Source organism: Trichoderma camerunense (genome assembly GCF_050948025.1).
Source record: "Trichoderma camerunense strain CBS 138272 chromosome Unknown V8C40scaffold_9, whole genome shotgun sequence".
Lineage (NCBI taxonomy): Eukaryota > Fungi > Ascomycota > Sordariomycetes > Hypocreales > Hypocreaceae > Trichoderma > Trichoderma camerunense.
Genome location: NW_028145361.1, coordinates 764258 through 778915, shown reverse-complemented (window position 1 = coordinate 778915; position 14658 = coordinate 764258). Strand labels below are relative to the sequence as shown.

Here is a 14658-nt window from a genome sequence, read left to right as displayed (position 1 = left end):
TATGTAGATTTCATCGTCGGTGCCTTGTTAAAGCCCGATATTACCGGCAAGTGGCTGGATGCTTTACTACTAGTATCCATGGATATCCATCTCAACTCAAGTCTGAGTGCTTGATAGTGAAGGTACGTGTATTCACGCATCGTGATCCCGATCCGGTAGGTACATGGTTACTGTACCTGCAGAACTCTGGTATGGTGTGCTCGTCATCCGGACGGCTGGCAGCAAAAAGGAAAGAAAAGAAAAAAAGGAGTACAGTAGGCTGTTTCAATGTTGCGGTCCCCTGCCGTGCTCGTACACAACTTTTTGCGCGGCTGCCGTCTTATCTCCACGTAGGAGAGCACATACAAATTGGAAATCCGAAATCCAATTGATTCTCTGTACCGTACCGTCTCCGTTTGTGTCTCTCGCACATGGCTGGAAGTGGCGCTCTGCTAGCAATCTGACGGGCTTTCAGCGTTCTTACAGGCGGCTTGGCCTGCGGAGAGGACTCCGCGATGGCGACCAACCACTGTGCAAGGTGTCTAGTACCGCTAAGGCAATATGGGCAACAGGGCGCATGGCGCTAGATCGAGGCCAAGAAGTTCCAACTTTCTGCACTCTGCGATTAGCCCGGCCGTGTCTCACATCTACCGGGCCGCGGTGCTTGGGCTGCATGTCTGGAACAGCCCTTTTTAATGAGTCTGAAGATGTGATCAATGTGCTGTTGTGCTGTGCAACGGGATGTTATGCTATGCTGTCATATTGTATCAATGGATTCCATGGGATTCATTTCGGAGCACTGCCTCCCGTTGGCACCCTTGAAAGCTCAACTATCGAATGTACATGCATGTACTCGATCTTAGTAATTGGATCGGATGGTTCACTGATCCAACACCATTTGCGCCGGTCGAGATTAGCAGCCCCGGACAGGTACTTGACGGTACCACCAGATGCATCGCCCAACTCTGTTTTAATGTCTCAGGTACATCTTGCGCAATCGCCCCTGGTACCCTCTACCTCCATGTTCTGTCTGTGTCTTGTTTGAATCCAGCAATCGGTGCTTGTTGCTTCGTGCAGGCAGATTTCAACCAGAGAGTGCAAGAGGGAGGCAACAGCATTATTCATACAGCCGTTGCCTGCTTCTCCCGGGCTTCCGGATTGCAGTTGGAACGGGCACTTATAGGCGCGAGCACTAGGCATTCATCGCATATCGTAACCCCTGTGCCAACAACAATCCAGGCAAGGTAGACACGAGTCCAATGTCAAGTGTCCATATCATCAATTACGGCTCCCTGCTTCCCGTCCGCTGCTAGCCAGGCTCAAGGCCAAGTGACGAGAACACACACGGCAAGACAAGGCGCAAGTACCTGCTACCGCGGAGTGAGAGAGCCGGGAGTCCCTGGAACTACCGCAGCACGTTTGCCCGCACCGTTGAACCATAAAATTTCCCCACCCCGGACGTGCCAGCGAACCTCCTCCCCTGAGCTTCAGTCCTCAATCAAAGAGTTCCTCTTCCTCTCCATACTTTCTTCTTTCTCGATTACCAGCAACAAGATTCTCACCCATTCAGGCCCGTCTGACGAACTCAACCACCAGCGCCATGGCCAACAGTTCTGGTGTGCAGCAGACACCCGTAGGGACCCTGTCACCACCTGATTCCTCGTCATCTGCATCTCAGTCGCCGATTTCCCCGACGCATGGAGTCCGGATTCCTCTCGCAGTCGCCGACGTGCCCGATGCTGGCCTGGCTAACAGGAGCCCGGAGGACCCAGTCAAGGCCTCCGAGCTGAAGGACGACAGCGATGGACGCTCGCGGGAATCCGCTGTTCCTGCGGCTTGCTTGGCTTGCGTAAGTGAAACAGTGCTTTTATTGGTTTTATTGGTTTATTTCTTTTTTTCCTTGCCGTCATCGCCGACCTCGCTTGGAGGCGTTCGTTTGATACCCCAGCGACATATGCAGAAACCCCAATTTTCTCGATGCATTGATTCGGGACGAGTCATTTGCAAGAAAGAAGAAGAAGAGAAGCAGAAGGAAAGAAAAAGAAAAAGAAAAAGAGCAGAGGGGAGGAGAGAAGGACGAGGAAAGAAGAAGAGGAAGCAAAGTATGAGAATCGCATGCTGGTGGCAGTAGTTTTCCATCCATGAATCTCGTACTGTTCTCGCCATGTTCACCATTGCCAAGAAACCCAAACCCATCACTCGATTGCGCATTGACATAATGGATCACGTCTCGCTAATCACAAGTTCGCGTCCGATCGTATAGCGGAGCAAGCATCTCAAGTGCGATGGGCAGACCCCGTGCTCTCGATGCGTCGGCTCCAACTTCGAGTGCATCTACGTAGCATCTCGACGCGGCTACAAGGGACCCCGTCGAGGACCAGCACACAACCCAAACAAACGCCATGCCACATCTCCTCCCGACACCGATTCCATCAGCATTGCCGCGTCGGACTGCCCCATGCTGCTCGGCGCCGGTGTCTCCAGCGCCATGCCGGTGCCATTGCCCTCGACCCCGATGGCCATGCAGAGTTTCAGCCCCAACGGCCTTCTGGCCGATGCTGCGCCGGCGACGCCTTTCCAAACCACCCCTGCCGTCACGCAGGCACAGCTGTACCGGTCGTATTGCAGCATCAACGGCATTGAGCCCGCCAACATGGTGACGGGTACCCACCTCCCTTTCCCCGCTCACTTTCCCATGCAGACCCTCCAGGAGAGGTGCATCGACTCCTTCTACCGTTACTTTCATGGTTCACACCCCTTTGTGCTCCCCAAGGAGCACTTGCTTCGCTATGCCAGTGAAAACTCCATTGACCCACTCATGGCCGTGATCCGATGGGTTGGATCGCTTTTCATCGATGTGGGCAAGTCACGGCTGAGTCTGTACGATGACGCCATGCGTCTTCTGGACGACCTGACCCAACCTCAGGACGGCTTCAAGGTTCAGGCGATGATGCTGTCCATTGTGGCGCTCGATGGCTGCTGTCAGAATGAAAAGGCAGCCCAGCTACTCGGCCGAACGGAGACGCTGGCTCTTTCAATTGGCCTTAACAAGGCGCACTTTGCTACTCTAAACGGACGAAGCAACCCAGTGCTAGAGGAGAGTTGGCGGCGAACATGGTGGGATCTGTTCATTATTGATGGCATGGTTGCCGGCGTCCACAGGATGACCAACTTTTTGCTTTACGATGTGCCCGCCGAAGTCAGCCTCCCTTGTGAGGAGCACCAATATTTGTCAGGGGTAAGTTTCTATTGAGCAGCTCTTGTTTAGTTTAACCTCTCCCATTTTCACCCAACCGAGACTATTGTTTTAACACCATTTGCAGCACATACCTCAACCTATGAGCTTGGAAGATTTAGAAGACAGAGAGTTTTCCGGTGACGAGCGCCGCTTCTCATCCTTTTCGTACCGAATTCTCTGTGGCCGAAACCTAGGCCGATTCATGAGAACTCCTCCCATTTACGGGCCAGATGATGAGAATCTGGAGCGGATCGAGAATCTTCTTACCAACTGGCGACTTCACTTGCCCGAGGACAAGAGGGACTCACTTACGGCTGACGGTAAGCTCGATGAGATGATGTTCCAGGCGCACATGATGATGTATGCCACGTCCATCCTTCTTCACCAGCCTCATTCGCAGCTCGACTCTTCACCGTCCGAGAAAATCACCTCTTGCGCGCCATACCAGCTAGTCCCGGCGGGAGACCTCTTCAACAAACACACGAAGCATACGATAACATCAGCCAACGGAATCAGCAAGCTGATTACACACCGAGTACCGTTGCTTTCCCACACCCACTTCTTCACCTGCGTCATCACCCTTTCCTCCATTGTGCATCTCAACAAGTGGGCACTCTTCTTCATCCAACACGACGATGACGACCTAAGGCAGCAGATCCGCCTCAACATTGGCGCCCTCAATGAGCTGTCTGCCGTGTGGGGTGCCGCAGAGAGAGCACGAGGACAAGTCAAGGGTGTAGCGCAGGAGATTTACCACATTAAGAAGGAACAGCAAAAGAACCCACAGTACTGGCTTGGATTCACTCAGGAAGACGTTATGAACAGCATCGCCGCCGACGAATCCATCATCAGCAACTTTGATAGCATGCCACCAGCCCATCTGCTAGGATAAAGAAAGGGTTGAGATGTAAGTCTTTTTCTTGTCAAAAAAAAAAAAAAGAAAAGGACATTGTAGATATGACGTGTCTGCTGGCAAGTACCTAGGTATAGAGACTGGGGAAATGTCATTTACATACTAGGAGACCGCCTGCCCAGTAACTAACCAGGCAGGTCTACATTGGGGAGTTTGAAATTTCCTTATTATTGGGAGCATCGAATAGGGCCAGAGCGTCGGTTGAGGCGCCGTTGTGAGACGACCTCTTTTTTTTGGGATTTGGGTATCTAAGATCTATTTGTATATTAATGAGTCATGAATCTCCTTGTCGAATTTTCTACGTGGTTAGAAATTTCCACTCGTCTTAATCATCTTGTTGCTTGATGCTAATTCTCGAAGCATTGCAAGATGTGTTGATGCTTGTGAGTTAGGAGCGCGCATAAGGGGTGTTCTTTGCACACGGCTTAAGAACAGTGATATCAAATAGTGCTCCTCGTTCAATATGGGTTCAGGAAAGAGCAAATACTACATAAATATTGAGTTCAATCATAATGTTTACCATCAATATTGAAAATCACTTCAAATTACCGACGAATGTGAGATACTCTGCTTTCTACGGGTCGAATTCTTCTGGCGTGTGTTGTTCTAGGGTAGATCTGTTGGTGCGATGAGGATCTGCACCATGGCGGTGTCGAGCGAACGAGCTTGACATGAACTCAAATCACAACAAGCACAGCATGGCGCACTACGGTATGAAGCACTTGCACAATCTATTCTCCGTGACATGTGGCAAAACACAGATCTATGGATAGCCTCCTTTTTTAAGTCGATCGATGCGCTGGCAGACCGCCAATCGGACCCCTAAAAAGACGGCTCCTTTACTGTACAGCAGCCAAGGCGGCCGCCATTCTTACTCTCCAAGGTACTCGTACACACGCGATGCACCAACAAGGGGGGGAATAGTAAGGACATGAGCAGCTGAGGCAAGGCGATTTCACCTACTTCCGATTGACGAGAGACGACTAGCCTTTGCGGGATTGTCTAATGCAAAAGCAGGAACAAGCGAAGACGGGCTTCTTTTGCGTGTTCCTCGTAATACTTTTTTATAGCAACAGTACGAGCACTATCGAACAGGCCTGGGTGGATTCGCTCTCTCTGCCCATGTCAGAAAGAAACCTGGAAAAGCCACCTGTAGGGGTCAAGTCCTTAAAGAGGGCTGGGCGGGCGTGGCACCGTGTCATTGGATCGGCGCGCCAAAACTTGAAAAGGGCCTGCGGTCAAAACGAACGAGCGGATGGATGCAGCAATTAAGCTCAGTAGTGCTAATTAATGCAGATACAGTGGTGCAGGCGAGTAATTGGCAGCCCAGACTGTGGAAAGCAGGAAGCGCTGCTCTCAATGTCATGCTCCGTTACGGCGTCTAAAAAGAAACAGGCAAAAGAAAACAAACTCATCGCCTCAACCTTGATGAGCTAAAAATTCACACAAGCTGACTGAAAAGTGGCGCCCCTTGTCTGGTCGCTGATGAGGCGGTGTTGTCACATGATTCGCCCAGTATCTTCTGTCCAATGATTGACCCTCAATTGCATTACATACACACTTTCCAGCCTCTTTTAATCCTCTTAGCGGTGTACGTGGGTACCTCCCGTCGCCCCGCGCAACGGGAAGCTGCGCAGCTCAGTGGAGGGTCCAGCTGCTTCTGTTTCTGCCAGGCCAGGGCAGGCCTCGTAAGGATGGACCGCCTTGTCCGTCTAGCCAAGGAGCTGCTGCATCTACTTTGTACTAAAGCTGCAGCAATTGACATTTCTCTGCCCTCCCAACCTTTTTCGGAGGAGCTGTTTTCTGTCCCCTTGTTGTTTTGGCATTTTGGCATCTTTGCGACTTGGGCCATGTTCATGTTACACGCGATCCGGACTGAATGAGTGAGCTTTGGCATTTGCAGCGACAATTGAAGTGATACAGCACAGCACAGCACAGTGCATCGCGCAACAAAACCCCCACATTCGACGACTTACAAACAAACATCCAGATCATTTGCCCTTGTCGCGGCGGGATCGCACGACTCTGGCATTCCTGCGACACCCCACGACGGAAACACGCCTTGTTTGTTGGCCGAAATACCACAGAGGAGGAAGATTGAACCGCGCGCAGAAGCCAAGGGGGGCATCGGCCCAAAGTCACTCAAACTGCCGTCGCACATCGCGCCTCTGCTTTGATCGCATCGCCAGCGCTTTCCGCCCCTCGTCGTCGCCGTCATGGCGCCGGCACCAGACCAACTCTCCTCGCCCGGTTCCGTGAGCTATGATTCCGACACCATGGTGGTGGGGGATGGGACGTGGGACTTTACCAAGAACACGTTCCTCCTCCCCAACTTGCAGGGCACCGACTTTGACACCATGCGATACAATGGTTAGTTTGACCTGTCTGAGTCAACCACGCTCGGTTTTTTTTTGTCTGACTGTCTTTGACGCAGGAATGGGCAATCGCTTCTCCACGCTTCACCAGTACCATACAATTATCCTGGCCCACGGTATCCTGGCCACCATGGTTTTCCTCTTCCTGGTTCCCTTCTCTGTGATGCTGATTAGGTTCTATACGAGAGAGCCGATCCATACGATTCGACACCACGCCCGACTCCAGGTTTTCTCGCTCTTGCTCCTGACGGCCGCCTTTATATTGCCCTTCTTCGCCGTAGGCCCCAAGAGAGCCCTCTCAAACCCGCACCATGGAATTGGCGTTGCCATCTACGTCATGTTCGTTGTTCAGCTCGTCGGTGGTCGAATAATTCAGCACATTACCAAGATGCGATCCCTTCGCATTATGCTTCATCAGTGGCTAGGCAGGGCGATCGCCATCCTTGGAATCGTCCAGATACCCCTCGGCCTGACTTTGTACGGATCGCCAAAGGTTCTTTTCATCCTGTACGCTGTTTGGATGGGTTTCCTGTTGCTGGTCTACTTTGTTCTCAGCTACCAGGCTGAGGGCCGTCGAGACCATTACATTTCAGGAGGTCGCTCCGAAGCTGGCACTCGCATTACCGGCATTACCGAATCCGAATACTACTCTGAACATAGAGATGAGCACCATTCGAAGCTGAAGTGGCTGGGCCCTCTGGCCGCCGCCGCAGGAGTATTTGCTTTGGCTAGGGGGCGCAAAAACCACGATGATGATCGTAGCCGAGTCCGCAGCAGGTCCCCATCCATGTCGAGAAGTCGTGGCCCAACGGTACTCTCATCGCGACCAAGCTATTTCTCGGAAAAATACTCGGATGTTCCAGAACGAAGCGGCGGCGGAGGTGGCATGCTCAAGGCGTTAGGGGGTGCGGCGGCCGTTTTTGGTGCTGGGAAGCTCTTTTCCAACTTCATGAGCCGCCGTGACCGACGAGACGAGGAATACTCGGCTGTATCTACCGAAACCCCGCGCCGCAACAGGTCAGGGCGCGCCATGACCGTCAGCGAGTACGCCAGCGAATATACCGATGATGCATCCACCATTCCGCCGTCGCGAGCCCCTGCCCCTACTCAGACTGCTTCCGCCTTTGGAGCTCGTGACTCAGGTCGGCGTTCGTCACTGCCTCCTTCCCGTTCGGATATCCGCGGAAATGCACGAGGATATGATGACTCCGATTATTCATCCTATGTTTCTCCTTCGCGACGGCGAGATGAACCTTCTGGAGGTGGTGGTGGTGGGTTTGCTAAGGGTGTGCTCGCTACCTTGGGAGTTGGGTGGCTTGCCAAAAAGTTTGCCGACAGGCGTGCCAGGAAAGAAGAAGATGACCGTTTCAGGGAGGAAGAGGAAATGAGGTCTGGCACTCAGTTCTCGAGGTACAGCCAAACCAACACGGAATACACATCTCCGATCCGCAGGGACTCTCGCCGTCCGCCCCAGAGGCGCAGCACCGTTACGGGAACCGAACTATCATCAGACATGACGGAATCTACGTTTGACACCCAGACTGAACTCTCACGGCCACCCCAAAAGGCGCCGTTGAGTGCTGCTGTCAGAGTGCCGCCAAGCACATCTGCGTTGCTCCCTGGCGAATCACCTCCACCTAGGCGCGGTGAGCGTCTGTCCATGCCTTCTATGCCCAGCGATCCCCATGGCGTTCTCCACCGTTCCGAGGTATCTGATGTGACTTCTCTGGCCGACCGACCTACGGGACGCAATCAGTCTCGACGACAAATGGACAGCGAAAGGGCTGCAGCTGAGGCGGCGGCTCGGGCTAGTAACCTGGCGGCAAAAGAGCGAGGACGGTTTGGCAGCAGTTCGACCAGCCAGCCTTCAGGCGCCAGGTCGAGGGTTCAAGACAAGGATCGAAACGTCACCTTGCGAAAACTCACTGAGGAGGAGTCTTTGGCGCGGAGGAGCCGAATGAATTCACAATCTAGCCTTTCCGAATCTCCCACCAAGGGTCGCCGATACCGCAGGGACGATAGTCAGAGGAGGGCAGAGTCGGCAGCTGAGAGCAGGGCCGAAAGCAGAGTTCAGGACGATTCCAGCCGAGTTGGGCCACTCCCTCCGCCAGGCCCATCATATGCCAAGGACAGACGCGGCAGAGACTCAGCTTATTACTCTGGCCAGCCTGCCCAACCCGCTCAAGCCGGACCTTCTGGTCACCTAGCACCGCCGGGCATGCAGCTGCCGAATGCCAGTGTCTCTAGTATTGGCAGCCATGGCACATGGAGTGGCATGGGACCTCCAACAGAAGTCCCAAGCGGACCGGCAGCTGTGCCTCCGGTTGTACCGCCAGTCGTGCCGTCAACGGCACCGCCAACGGAGATTAAGGAGGACAAGGGCAACGAGTCGGCCGCAGACAATAGAAGAAGACGACGAGCGGAGCGACGACGAGCAAGCAGCAGCCACCCTCCTCCATCCGGAACGGACACGTATACGACTGACACGTATGATGATACCGAGAGGGGATACTGATTTCCTCTTCAACCCCCTACATACCAAATCCGAGCGGTACAGCTGGCAGACGATGTGCTCGACTTCCGCTAGCTTCATGAACATAGCCATTGGTGGCCTGTGTACATACAGAACTAGGCTGGAGATGATTGTGATTTAATCCTTTTTTCCTTTCTCTTGGTGGGATGTTGCATATGCGTTGAGTCGTAGGATACCTTTCCTTATCTATTAGAGGCGTTTGGGATGGCATTCTCAAGAACTCTGCGTTTTGCTGCATTTGATTGATAATGTTTGGTTTTTTTCTTTTGTCAATTTTCATTTCTCTTCTCAAAGATGACGACGGAACGGGATGCCTGAGATGAATGGGAATTTTGCTCCAAGGATGATGGGATGCCTGAGATGAAATGGGAATTTCCTCCAAGGATGATGGGATGACTGGGTTTAGAGATGGGATGGGCCATTGCGTATATGACTGTACATTTTAGTGAGAAAAAATTGAACAGATGGAGGAGGGTTTGATGGGAGGCTTATGTTGGTTGATATTATTATTATTGATAGTATGGCAATTATGAATGAAACGCAGTTTAGTTATTTTCGCATATTCAATTTAATATTGCCAATTGATGTCCATGTGAATTGTGAATCGTGAGTTGAATTGAGTTAAAAGTCGATGCCAATTGATGGATTGACGCCATAGCGCGTCTTTCCATCTGCCGGCAAATGTTTAGGCGCAATCCCAGGACCCGCGACGTCATCAGGATCAATTGATGCCAATTGGAGGCCATTGGCAGCCAAATTCACACCCTGACAGGCATTGGGGGCTCTGGAATTGCCGGATCCCCTGGAAGCTTAAAATGTCTCAGTGCAGAAATCAACAAGCAAAAAAAGTCCCAATTAACCAAATTCACGCACTTCCGCTTTGCACTTCTCATCGTTTCGGCTTCGGCACAGCTCCACTACAGCTCTTGTAGCCAACCAGCTTTGCTCGCTGTTCTAGCTAATGTGGTTCTGCTGGGGAACACCGTAGCCCGACGCTCGACTTTTCTTCTTCTTCTGTGCCTTGTTTCCTTGTCTAATCTCTCCCTTTTCTCCTTTTATTTCTAATTGTATTCCATTCTCATCTTCTTCAATACCTGCCCAGTCTCCCAAGCGTTCAATTGTTACTGCCTGAACCTCGAGAGGCGGCCAATGGCCTACGTCGTGACTGCGACCCGCGGATAGAGACCATGCCTCCAAAGAGCTCCAAGCCGGCCGACGGCCTCGACTACAAGGCCATTTCGAAGCAGTTTGCAAAGGCCAGGGCGGCCAGGGAGGCTCGGGAAGCTCGGGATGCCGAGGCCAAAGAAAAGGGCCTGCCGACGGAAAAGGAACAGACGGAGATTCTAGAGCGGCAGCGCGAGCTGCTCAACACCAAGCGGCAAAAGGCCTACGAGCGGCGGTGGTGGTGGACGGCGGCCTTTTGGGCGTGGCTGCTGGCTGTCCATGCTGTGGGCATCTGGCTGTTTGCGAGCGGTTTTCTGCTGACGAGGCTTGTGCTCGACGACAAGTCCAGCTGTGCGGCACCGCCGGTCGAGGGTTTGGCAGCTAGTCAGGCTGCGCTGGATGTGAACAAGGGATGCTGGCACCCGAAGCAGTTTGACCGGGCTGTGGTGATTCTGATTGACGCCCTGCGCTACGATTTCACCGTTCCAGAGGATCCGGCGGCGGCGCATGCCTTCCACAACTCGTTCCCCTTCTTGTACGACACGGCTGTCAAGGCGCCCCAAAATGCGTTCTTGCGCCCCTTCATTGCGGATCCGCCGACGACGACGCTGCAGCGGCTCAAGGGCTTGACGACGGGGACGCTGCCGACGTTTATCGATGCTGGGAGCAACTTTGCCGGAACTGCCATTGACGAGGACAACTTGCTGATGCAGCTGAGGGAGTCGGGCAAGAAGATTGCGCATCTCGGGGATGATACCTGGTGGTCCTTGTTCCCGGAGTACTTTGAGCCCAATATCAGCAAGGCGTACGACAGCTTCAATGTTTGGGACCTGCACACCGTCGACAATGGCGTCATTGACAACATCTTTCCGCTGCTGGAGTCGTCCAAGGACGGCCAGTGGGATCTTCTCATTGGTCACTGCTTGGGCGTGGACCATGCGGGACATCGTTATGGGCCTGACCACTCTGCTATGACGGCTAAGCTGCAGCAGATGAATGAGTTTGTGACTAAAGTCGCGGGATCTATTGACGATGATACGCTTCTGATTGTTATGGGTGATCACGGCATGGACGGAAAGGGTGATCATGGAGGAGAGAGCGACGACGAGGTTGAGGCTGCTCTGTGGATGTACTCGAAGCGACCCGTTTTCGGGAGAACCTCACCTGAATTTGCTGTTCCGCCGGCTACTGCTAAGATTCGTCCTGTTAACCAGATTGATCTGGTGCCGACTCTTGCGCTGCTTCTGGGTATCCCTATCCCTTACAACAACCTCGGAAAGCCCATTGAGGAGGCTTTCGCGGGACAAAAGGGCAATGACTGGGCCAACTTGGAGGCTGTTTCGCGACTTGCATCTGCTGGAATCGAGAGGTATAGGCAGTCGTATTTCAAGGCCCGTGGCATTAAGCAGACGGTGGAACCGGGCTCTCCCGCTGCTTTGTGGGCGGCGGCCAATGTTGCTGGGCTGGGTCATAAGGACGCTTACAACTATCTTACGGAATTCGAGAATGAGACTCTTCAGGTCTACAAGGGACTATGGGCTCGATTCGACGTTCCCAGGATGGTAGCGGGTGTGTTTGTTACCGCCGTTGGCCTTGTGATGCTGGTCATGTATTCGTCCAAGCCCGCAGACGAGGAGTTTGTCGTGGCTAATGATGCTGAGCTCGACTACGCCGAGAGGCGGCTGGAGCTTATGAATCTGAATCACGAAGACCAGGAGGTGCACCCGGACCAGCATTTCCACCGAAGTCTCTTGGGTGGACTGGCTGACGCCCGAGTGCTCTTTGTTGTGGGAGTTTTGATTGCCGTGGGATTGTATCGCAAGCAACCTATGGATGGCCTCGCAGCTTTGGTAGTCACACTCTTGATTACTGGCGTCATTTCTGCCCTGTCTACCTCTGGCAGGTCGATTCTCAACATTCTTCCGCGAACGTTCTGGGGCTGGCTGTCTGTTGTTCTTACTCTTAGCCACTCTATCGGATTCGCATCCAACTCGTACACAATCTGGGAAGACTCTATCCTACTCTTCTTCATTGCGACATTTGGCGTGGCTGCGCTGATATCCTCCTTCCGCATCGAATCAAAGGTGGATCGCACAATGGCCATCTACCACACCGTTACGTTCATCATCATTGGGCGATTGGCGTCGTACTCGAAGCTTTGCCGCGAGGAGCAGATGCCCTATTGCACTTCGACTTACTATGCTTCCGTCACGTCTTCTACGTCGGCCCCTTGGCAGCTTGCCATTCCTTTTGCCGTCTTCCTCATCCTTCCTGATGTCATCAAGGCGTTCTTGATGCCGTCCAAGTCATACGAGGGCCTGGCTCCTACCTGGATCGGATACGCTTTCCGTGGCGGCCTCTTCCTCTCCGCCTTGTACTGGACTATTGATGCCGCTAACAACGGCGGGTGGCTCGCTGATAGGCTCTCCGAGAGCACGCTCAAGTCGGCTGGTGTGTATTTGGCCCAGGTGATCCTCGCGCTGTCCCTTATCGCTGGATCGACGTCGTTTGCCTGGGCGCCGCCAAACATCTCCATCTTGTCGACGTCTGCCAAGACGGGACAGCTGGTGACGATTCTCGGCTACGGCAACGCCATGGGCGCCCGCTATCTCTTCCTGCCGCTCAACTTCCTCGCAGCATGCATCCTCGTCACCAAGCCCATGGGATCGGGTGCTTTGGCCCTCATGATGTGGCAAATCCTCTGTCTAGCCGAGATTATCGATCTCAACCAACTCAAGGGCGAGTCCATCGGCCCCGTGATGCTCGCCATCCTAGGCAACTTTTACTTCTTCAAGACGGGCCACCAAGCCGTCCTCTCCAGCATCCAATGGGACAGCGCCTTCATCCCGCTCTTCTCCATCCGCTACCCCTGGTCCCCTCTCGTCGTCGCGCTCAACACGTTCGCGGGCCAGATCCTCGCCGCCGTGTCGGTGCCGCTCATCGTCCTGTGGAAGGTCGGCCCCAAGCAGCGCGGCATCCTCGAGACGACGGCCCGCGCGCTGGGGGTGTTTATCGCGTATTTCGCCGTTGAGGCGTTGACGACGATGAGTTGGGCGGGGTGGTTGAGACGGCATTTGATGCTGTATCGGGTGTTTTGTCCGAGGTTTATGCTTGCTGCGCTGTTGTTGGTAGTTATGGATTTGGTGGGGGTTTTGGTTGCTTTGACGGGGGTGAGGAGTAATACTTTGGCGGTGTGCGAGGTGTTTGGATGGGCGGAGTAAGAGAGTTGATAGATTTTTCGAAAAGTTGACTATGAAACTTTTAATTATATGATTATGGCTTGGGGAATGTAATGGAGGAGAACGGGGGGAAAGGGGGATTTCTCTGGTGGGGAGGCGGATGGGCTTTGGAATATATGGAGTATAAAATGGGCATGTTGATTGCTTTATTAAATGAATACAAACAAACAAATAAATCCGATAATAGGATGATACTCTATAATTGATGGTACGGAGATTGGTCTTGTCTTGTTCTTTGAAGCTGTGATGTAGGGTGGCTGTTTGCTGTGTGGGCTGTGAACAACTGCTCGAGGGAGGTTAAGAATGCTGTGAAACCAACACGATGACACTAGGCAGCACATACTGGTGCCTGGTTGCCAGCCAATCAAATAGCTAGGCAGTTATCTGTGATGAGGAGCCAAGTTAGGCAGTAGGCTTCAACTTTCCATCACTCCAGCGAGGGTAAAAATGCTGTGAAGCGAATTGGCATCTTCAACGGCTACATAGCTCCATGAAAGTCTTTCCCGACAACGGATAATGCTGTCAACATTTTTTATGATTGGAGAGCCGGCATAAATAGTGGATTTTGGCTTTCCAGCTCTCGGGTGAGGTTAAAAATGCAGTGAAGAAGAAGGTGGTGGCCCCGAAGCCATGGGCACCAGACACCTTTTTACGATTGGGACCGGCCATCTTAATAATGGCCCTCAAGTTCTCCAACACTTAGGTGAGATAAGGTAAAACATGCTGTAAAAGTGGAAGTTGTATTTATGAATTTCGGATTCTATTTGATTAGACAGTTGTAGGCTTTGGCTCTCCAGCACTTAGGCGAGGTCAAAAATGCTCAATGTGAAAGCTAAACGAAGACTATAGGTGTTCTATTTATAGCTATGGGCCTTTGATGATTGGGGTTCCTAGCACTTGAGGGAGGTTAAAAATGCTGTTTAATTTACGCAATTGGCGGCTGCTTTTGAGCAGACGCAGCAATCCACAATACATAGCCTCAGTAGTGTATTGCTGCCCAAGTCTGACAGCATGAAATTTAAAATTCAGGTCTCTAGCACTTGCATTCCAGCGAGGCCAAAAATGCTGTGAGATATTAACTATGCGGCATAGAGAGGGTTGGACCAATAGTTATTGGTGTGACTGGGGAGTTGATATACGAAGCGAGCTTTAGCTTTCTAGCACTTAGGTGAGGTCAAAAACGCTGTGAAAAAAGGAACTCAGAATCTTTCGATAAG

The 14658-nt window shown here is 52.5% G+C and overlaps 4 protein-coding genes across 4 annotated transcripts; all 4 read left to right on the top strand.

Moving 5' to 3' along the window:
- The first annotated feature begins 688 nt into the window (after positions 1 to 688).
- On the top strand, positions 689 to 1106 carry V8C40DRAFT_245487 (uncharacterized protein). Its single transcript, XM_083215909.1, has one exon. The coding sequence runs from the start codon at positions 731 to 733 to the stop codon at positions 1022 to 1024; it is 294 nt and encodes a 97-aa protein (XP_083073107.1). The 5' UTR covers positions 689 to 730; the 3' UTR covers positions 1025 to 1106.
- Positions 1107 to 1462: 356 nt separating this feature from the next.
- Positions 1463 to 4658, top strand: V8C40DRAFT_225138 (Zn(II)2Cys6 transcription factor). The gene is made up of 3 exons (XM_083212253.1): positions 1463 to 1828; positions 2243 to 3217; positions 3303 to 4658. Exons 1-3 carry the CDS (start codon positions 1580 to 1582, stop codon positions 4107 to 4109), a joined length of 2031 nt encoding a protein of 676 aa, XP_083073106.1. The 5' UTR covers positions 1463 to 1579; the 3' UTR covers positions 4110 to 4658.
- A 1149-nt stretch (positions 4659 to 5807) lies between these two features.
- On the top strand, positions 5808 to 9580 carry V8C40DRAFT_245482 (cytochrome b561 domain-containing protein). Its single transcript, XM_083215908.1, has 2 exons — positions 5808 to 6500; positions 6565 to 9580. The coding sequence occupies exons 1-2, from the start codon at positions 6347 to 6349 to the stop codon at positions 9018 to 9020; spliced, it is 2610 nt and encodes an 869-aa protein (XP_083073105.1). The 5' UTR covers positions 5808 to 6346; the 3' UTR covers positions 9021 to 9580.
- Positions 9581 to 9822: 242 nt separating this feature from the next.
- V8C40DRAFT_245480 (mannose-ethanolamine phosphotransferase GPI13) lies at positions 9823 to 13657 on the top strand. Its single transcript, XM_083215907.1, has one exon. It carries the CDS (start codon positions 10226 to 10228, stop codon positions 13421 to 13423), a length of 3198 nt encoding a protein of 1065 aa, XP_083073104.1. The 5' UTR covers positions 9823 to 10225; the 3' UTR covers positions 13424 to 13657.
- The last annotated feature ends 1001 nt before the right edge of the window (positions 13658 to 14658 follow it).

What these genes read in the sequence shown, in the direction of transcription:
- V8C40DRAFT_245482 (XM_083215908.1), top strand. Translation starts at nt 6,347, where the DNA reads ATGGCGCCGGCACCAGACCAACTCTCCTCGCCCGGTTCCGTGAGCTAT. An exon ending in TGACACCATGCGATACAATG is followed by an intron (nt 6,501 to 6,564) that starts GTTAGTTTGACC and finishes TCTTTGACGCAG; the next exon opens with GAATGGGCAATCGCTTCTCC.
- V8C40DRAFT_225138 (XM_083212253.1), top strand. Translation starts at nt 1,580, where the DNA reads ATGGCCAACAGTTCTGGTGTGCAGCAGACACCCGTAGGGACCCTGTCA. An exon ending in CTGCGGCTTGCTTGGCTTGC is followed by an intron (nt 1,829 to 2,242) that starts GTAAGTGAAACA and finishes CCGATCGTATAG; the next exon opens with CGGAGCAAGCATCTCAAGTG. An exon ending in AGCACCAATATTTGTCAGGG is followed by an intron (nt 3,218 to 3,302) that starts GTAAGTTTCTAT and finishes CACCATTTGCAG; the next exon opens with CACATACCTCAACCTATGAG.
- V8C40DRAFT_245480 (XM_083215907.1), top strand. Translation starts at nt 10,226, where the DNA reads ATGCCTCCAAAGAGCTCCAAGCCGGCCGACGGCCTCGACTACAAGGCC.
- V8C40DRAFT_245487 (XM_083215909.1), top strand. Translation starts at nt 731, where the DNA reads ATGCTGTCATATTGTATCAATGGATTCCATGGGATTCATTTCGGAGCA.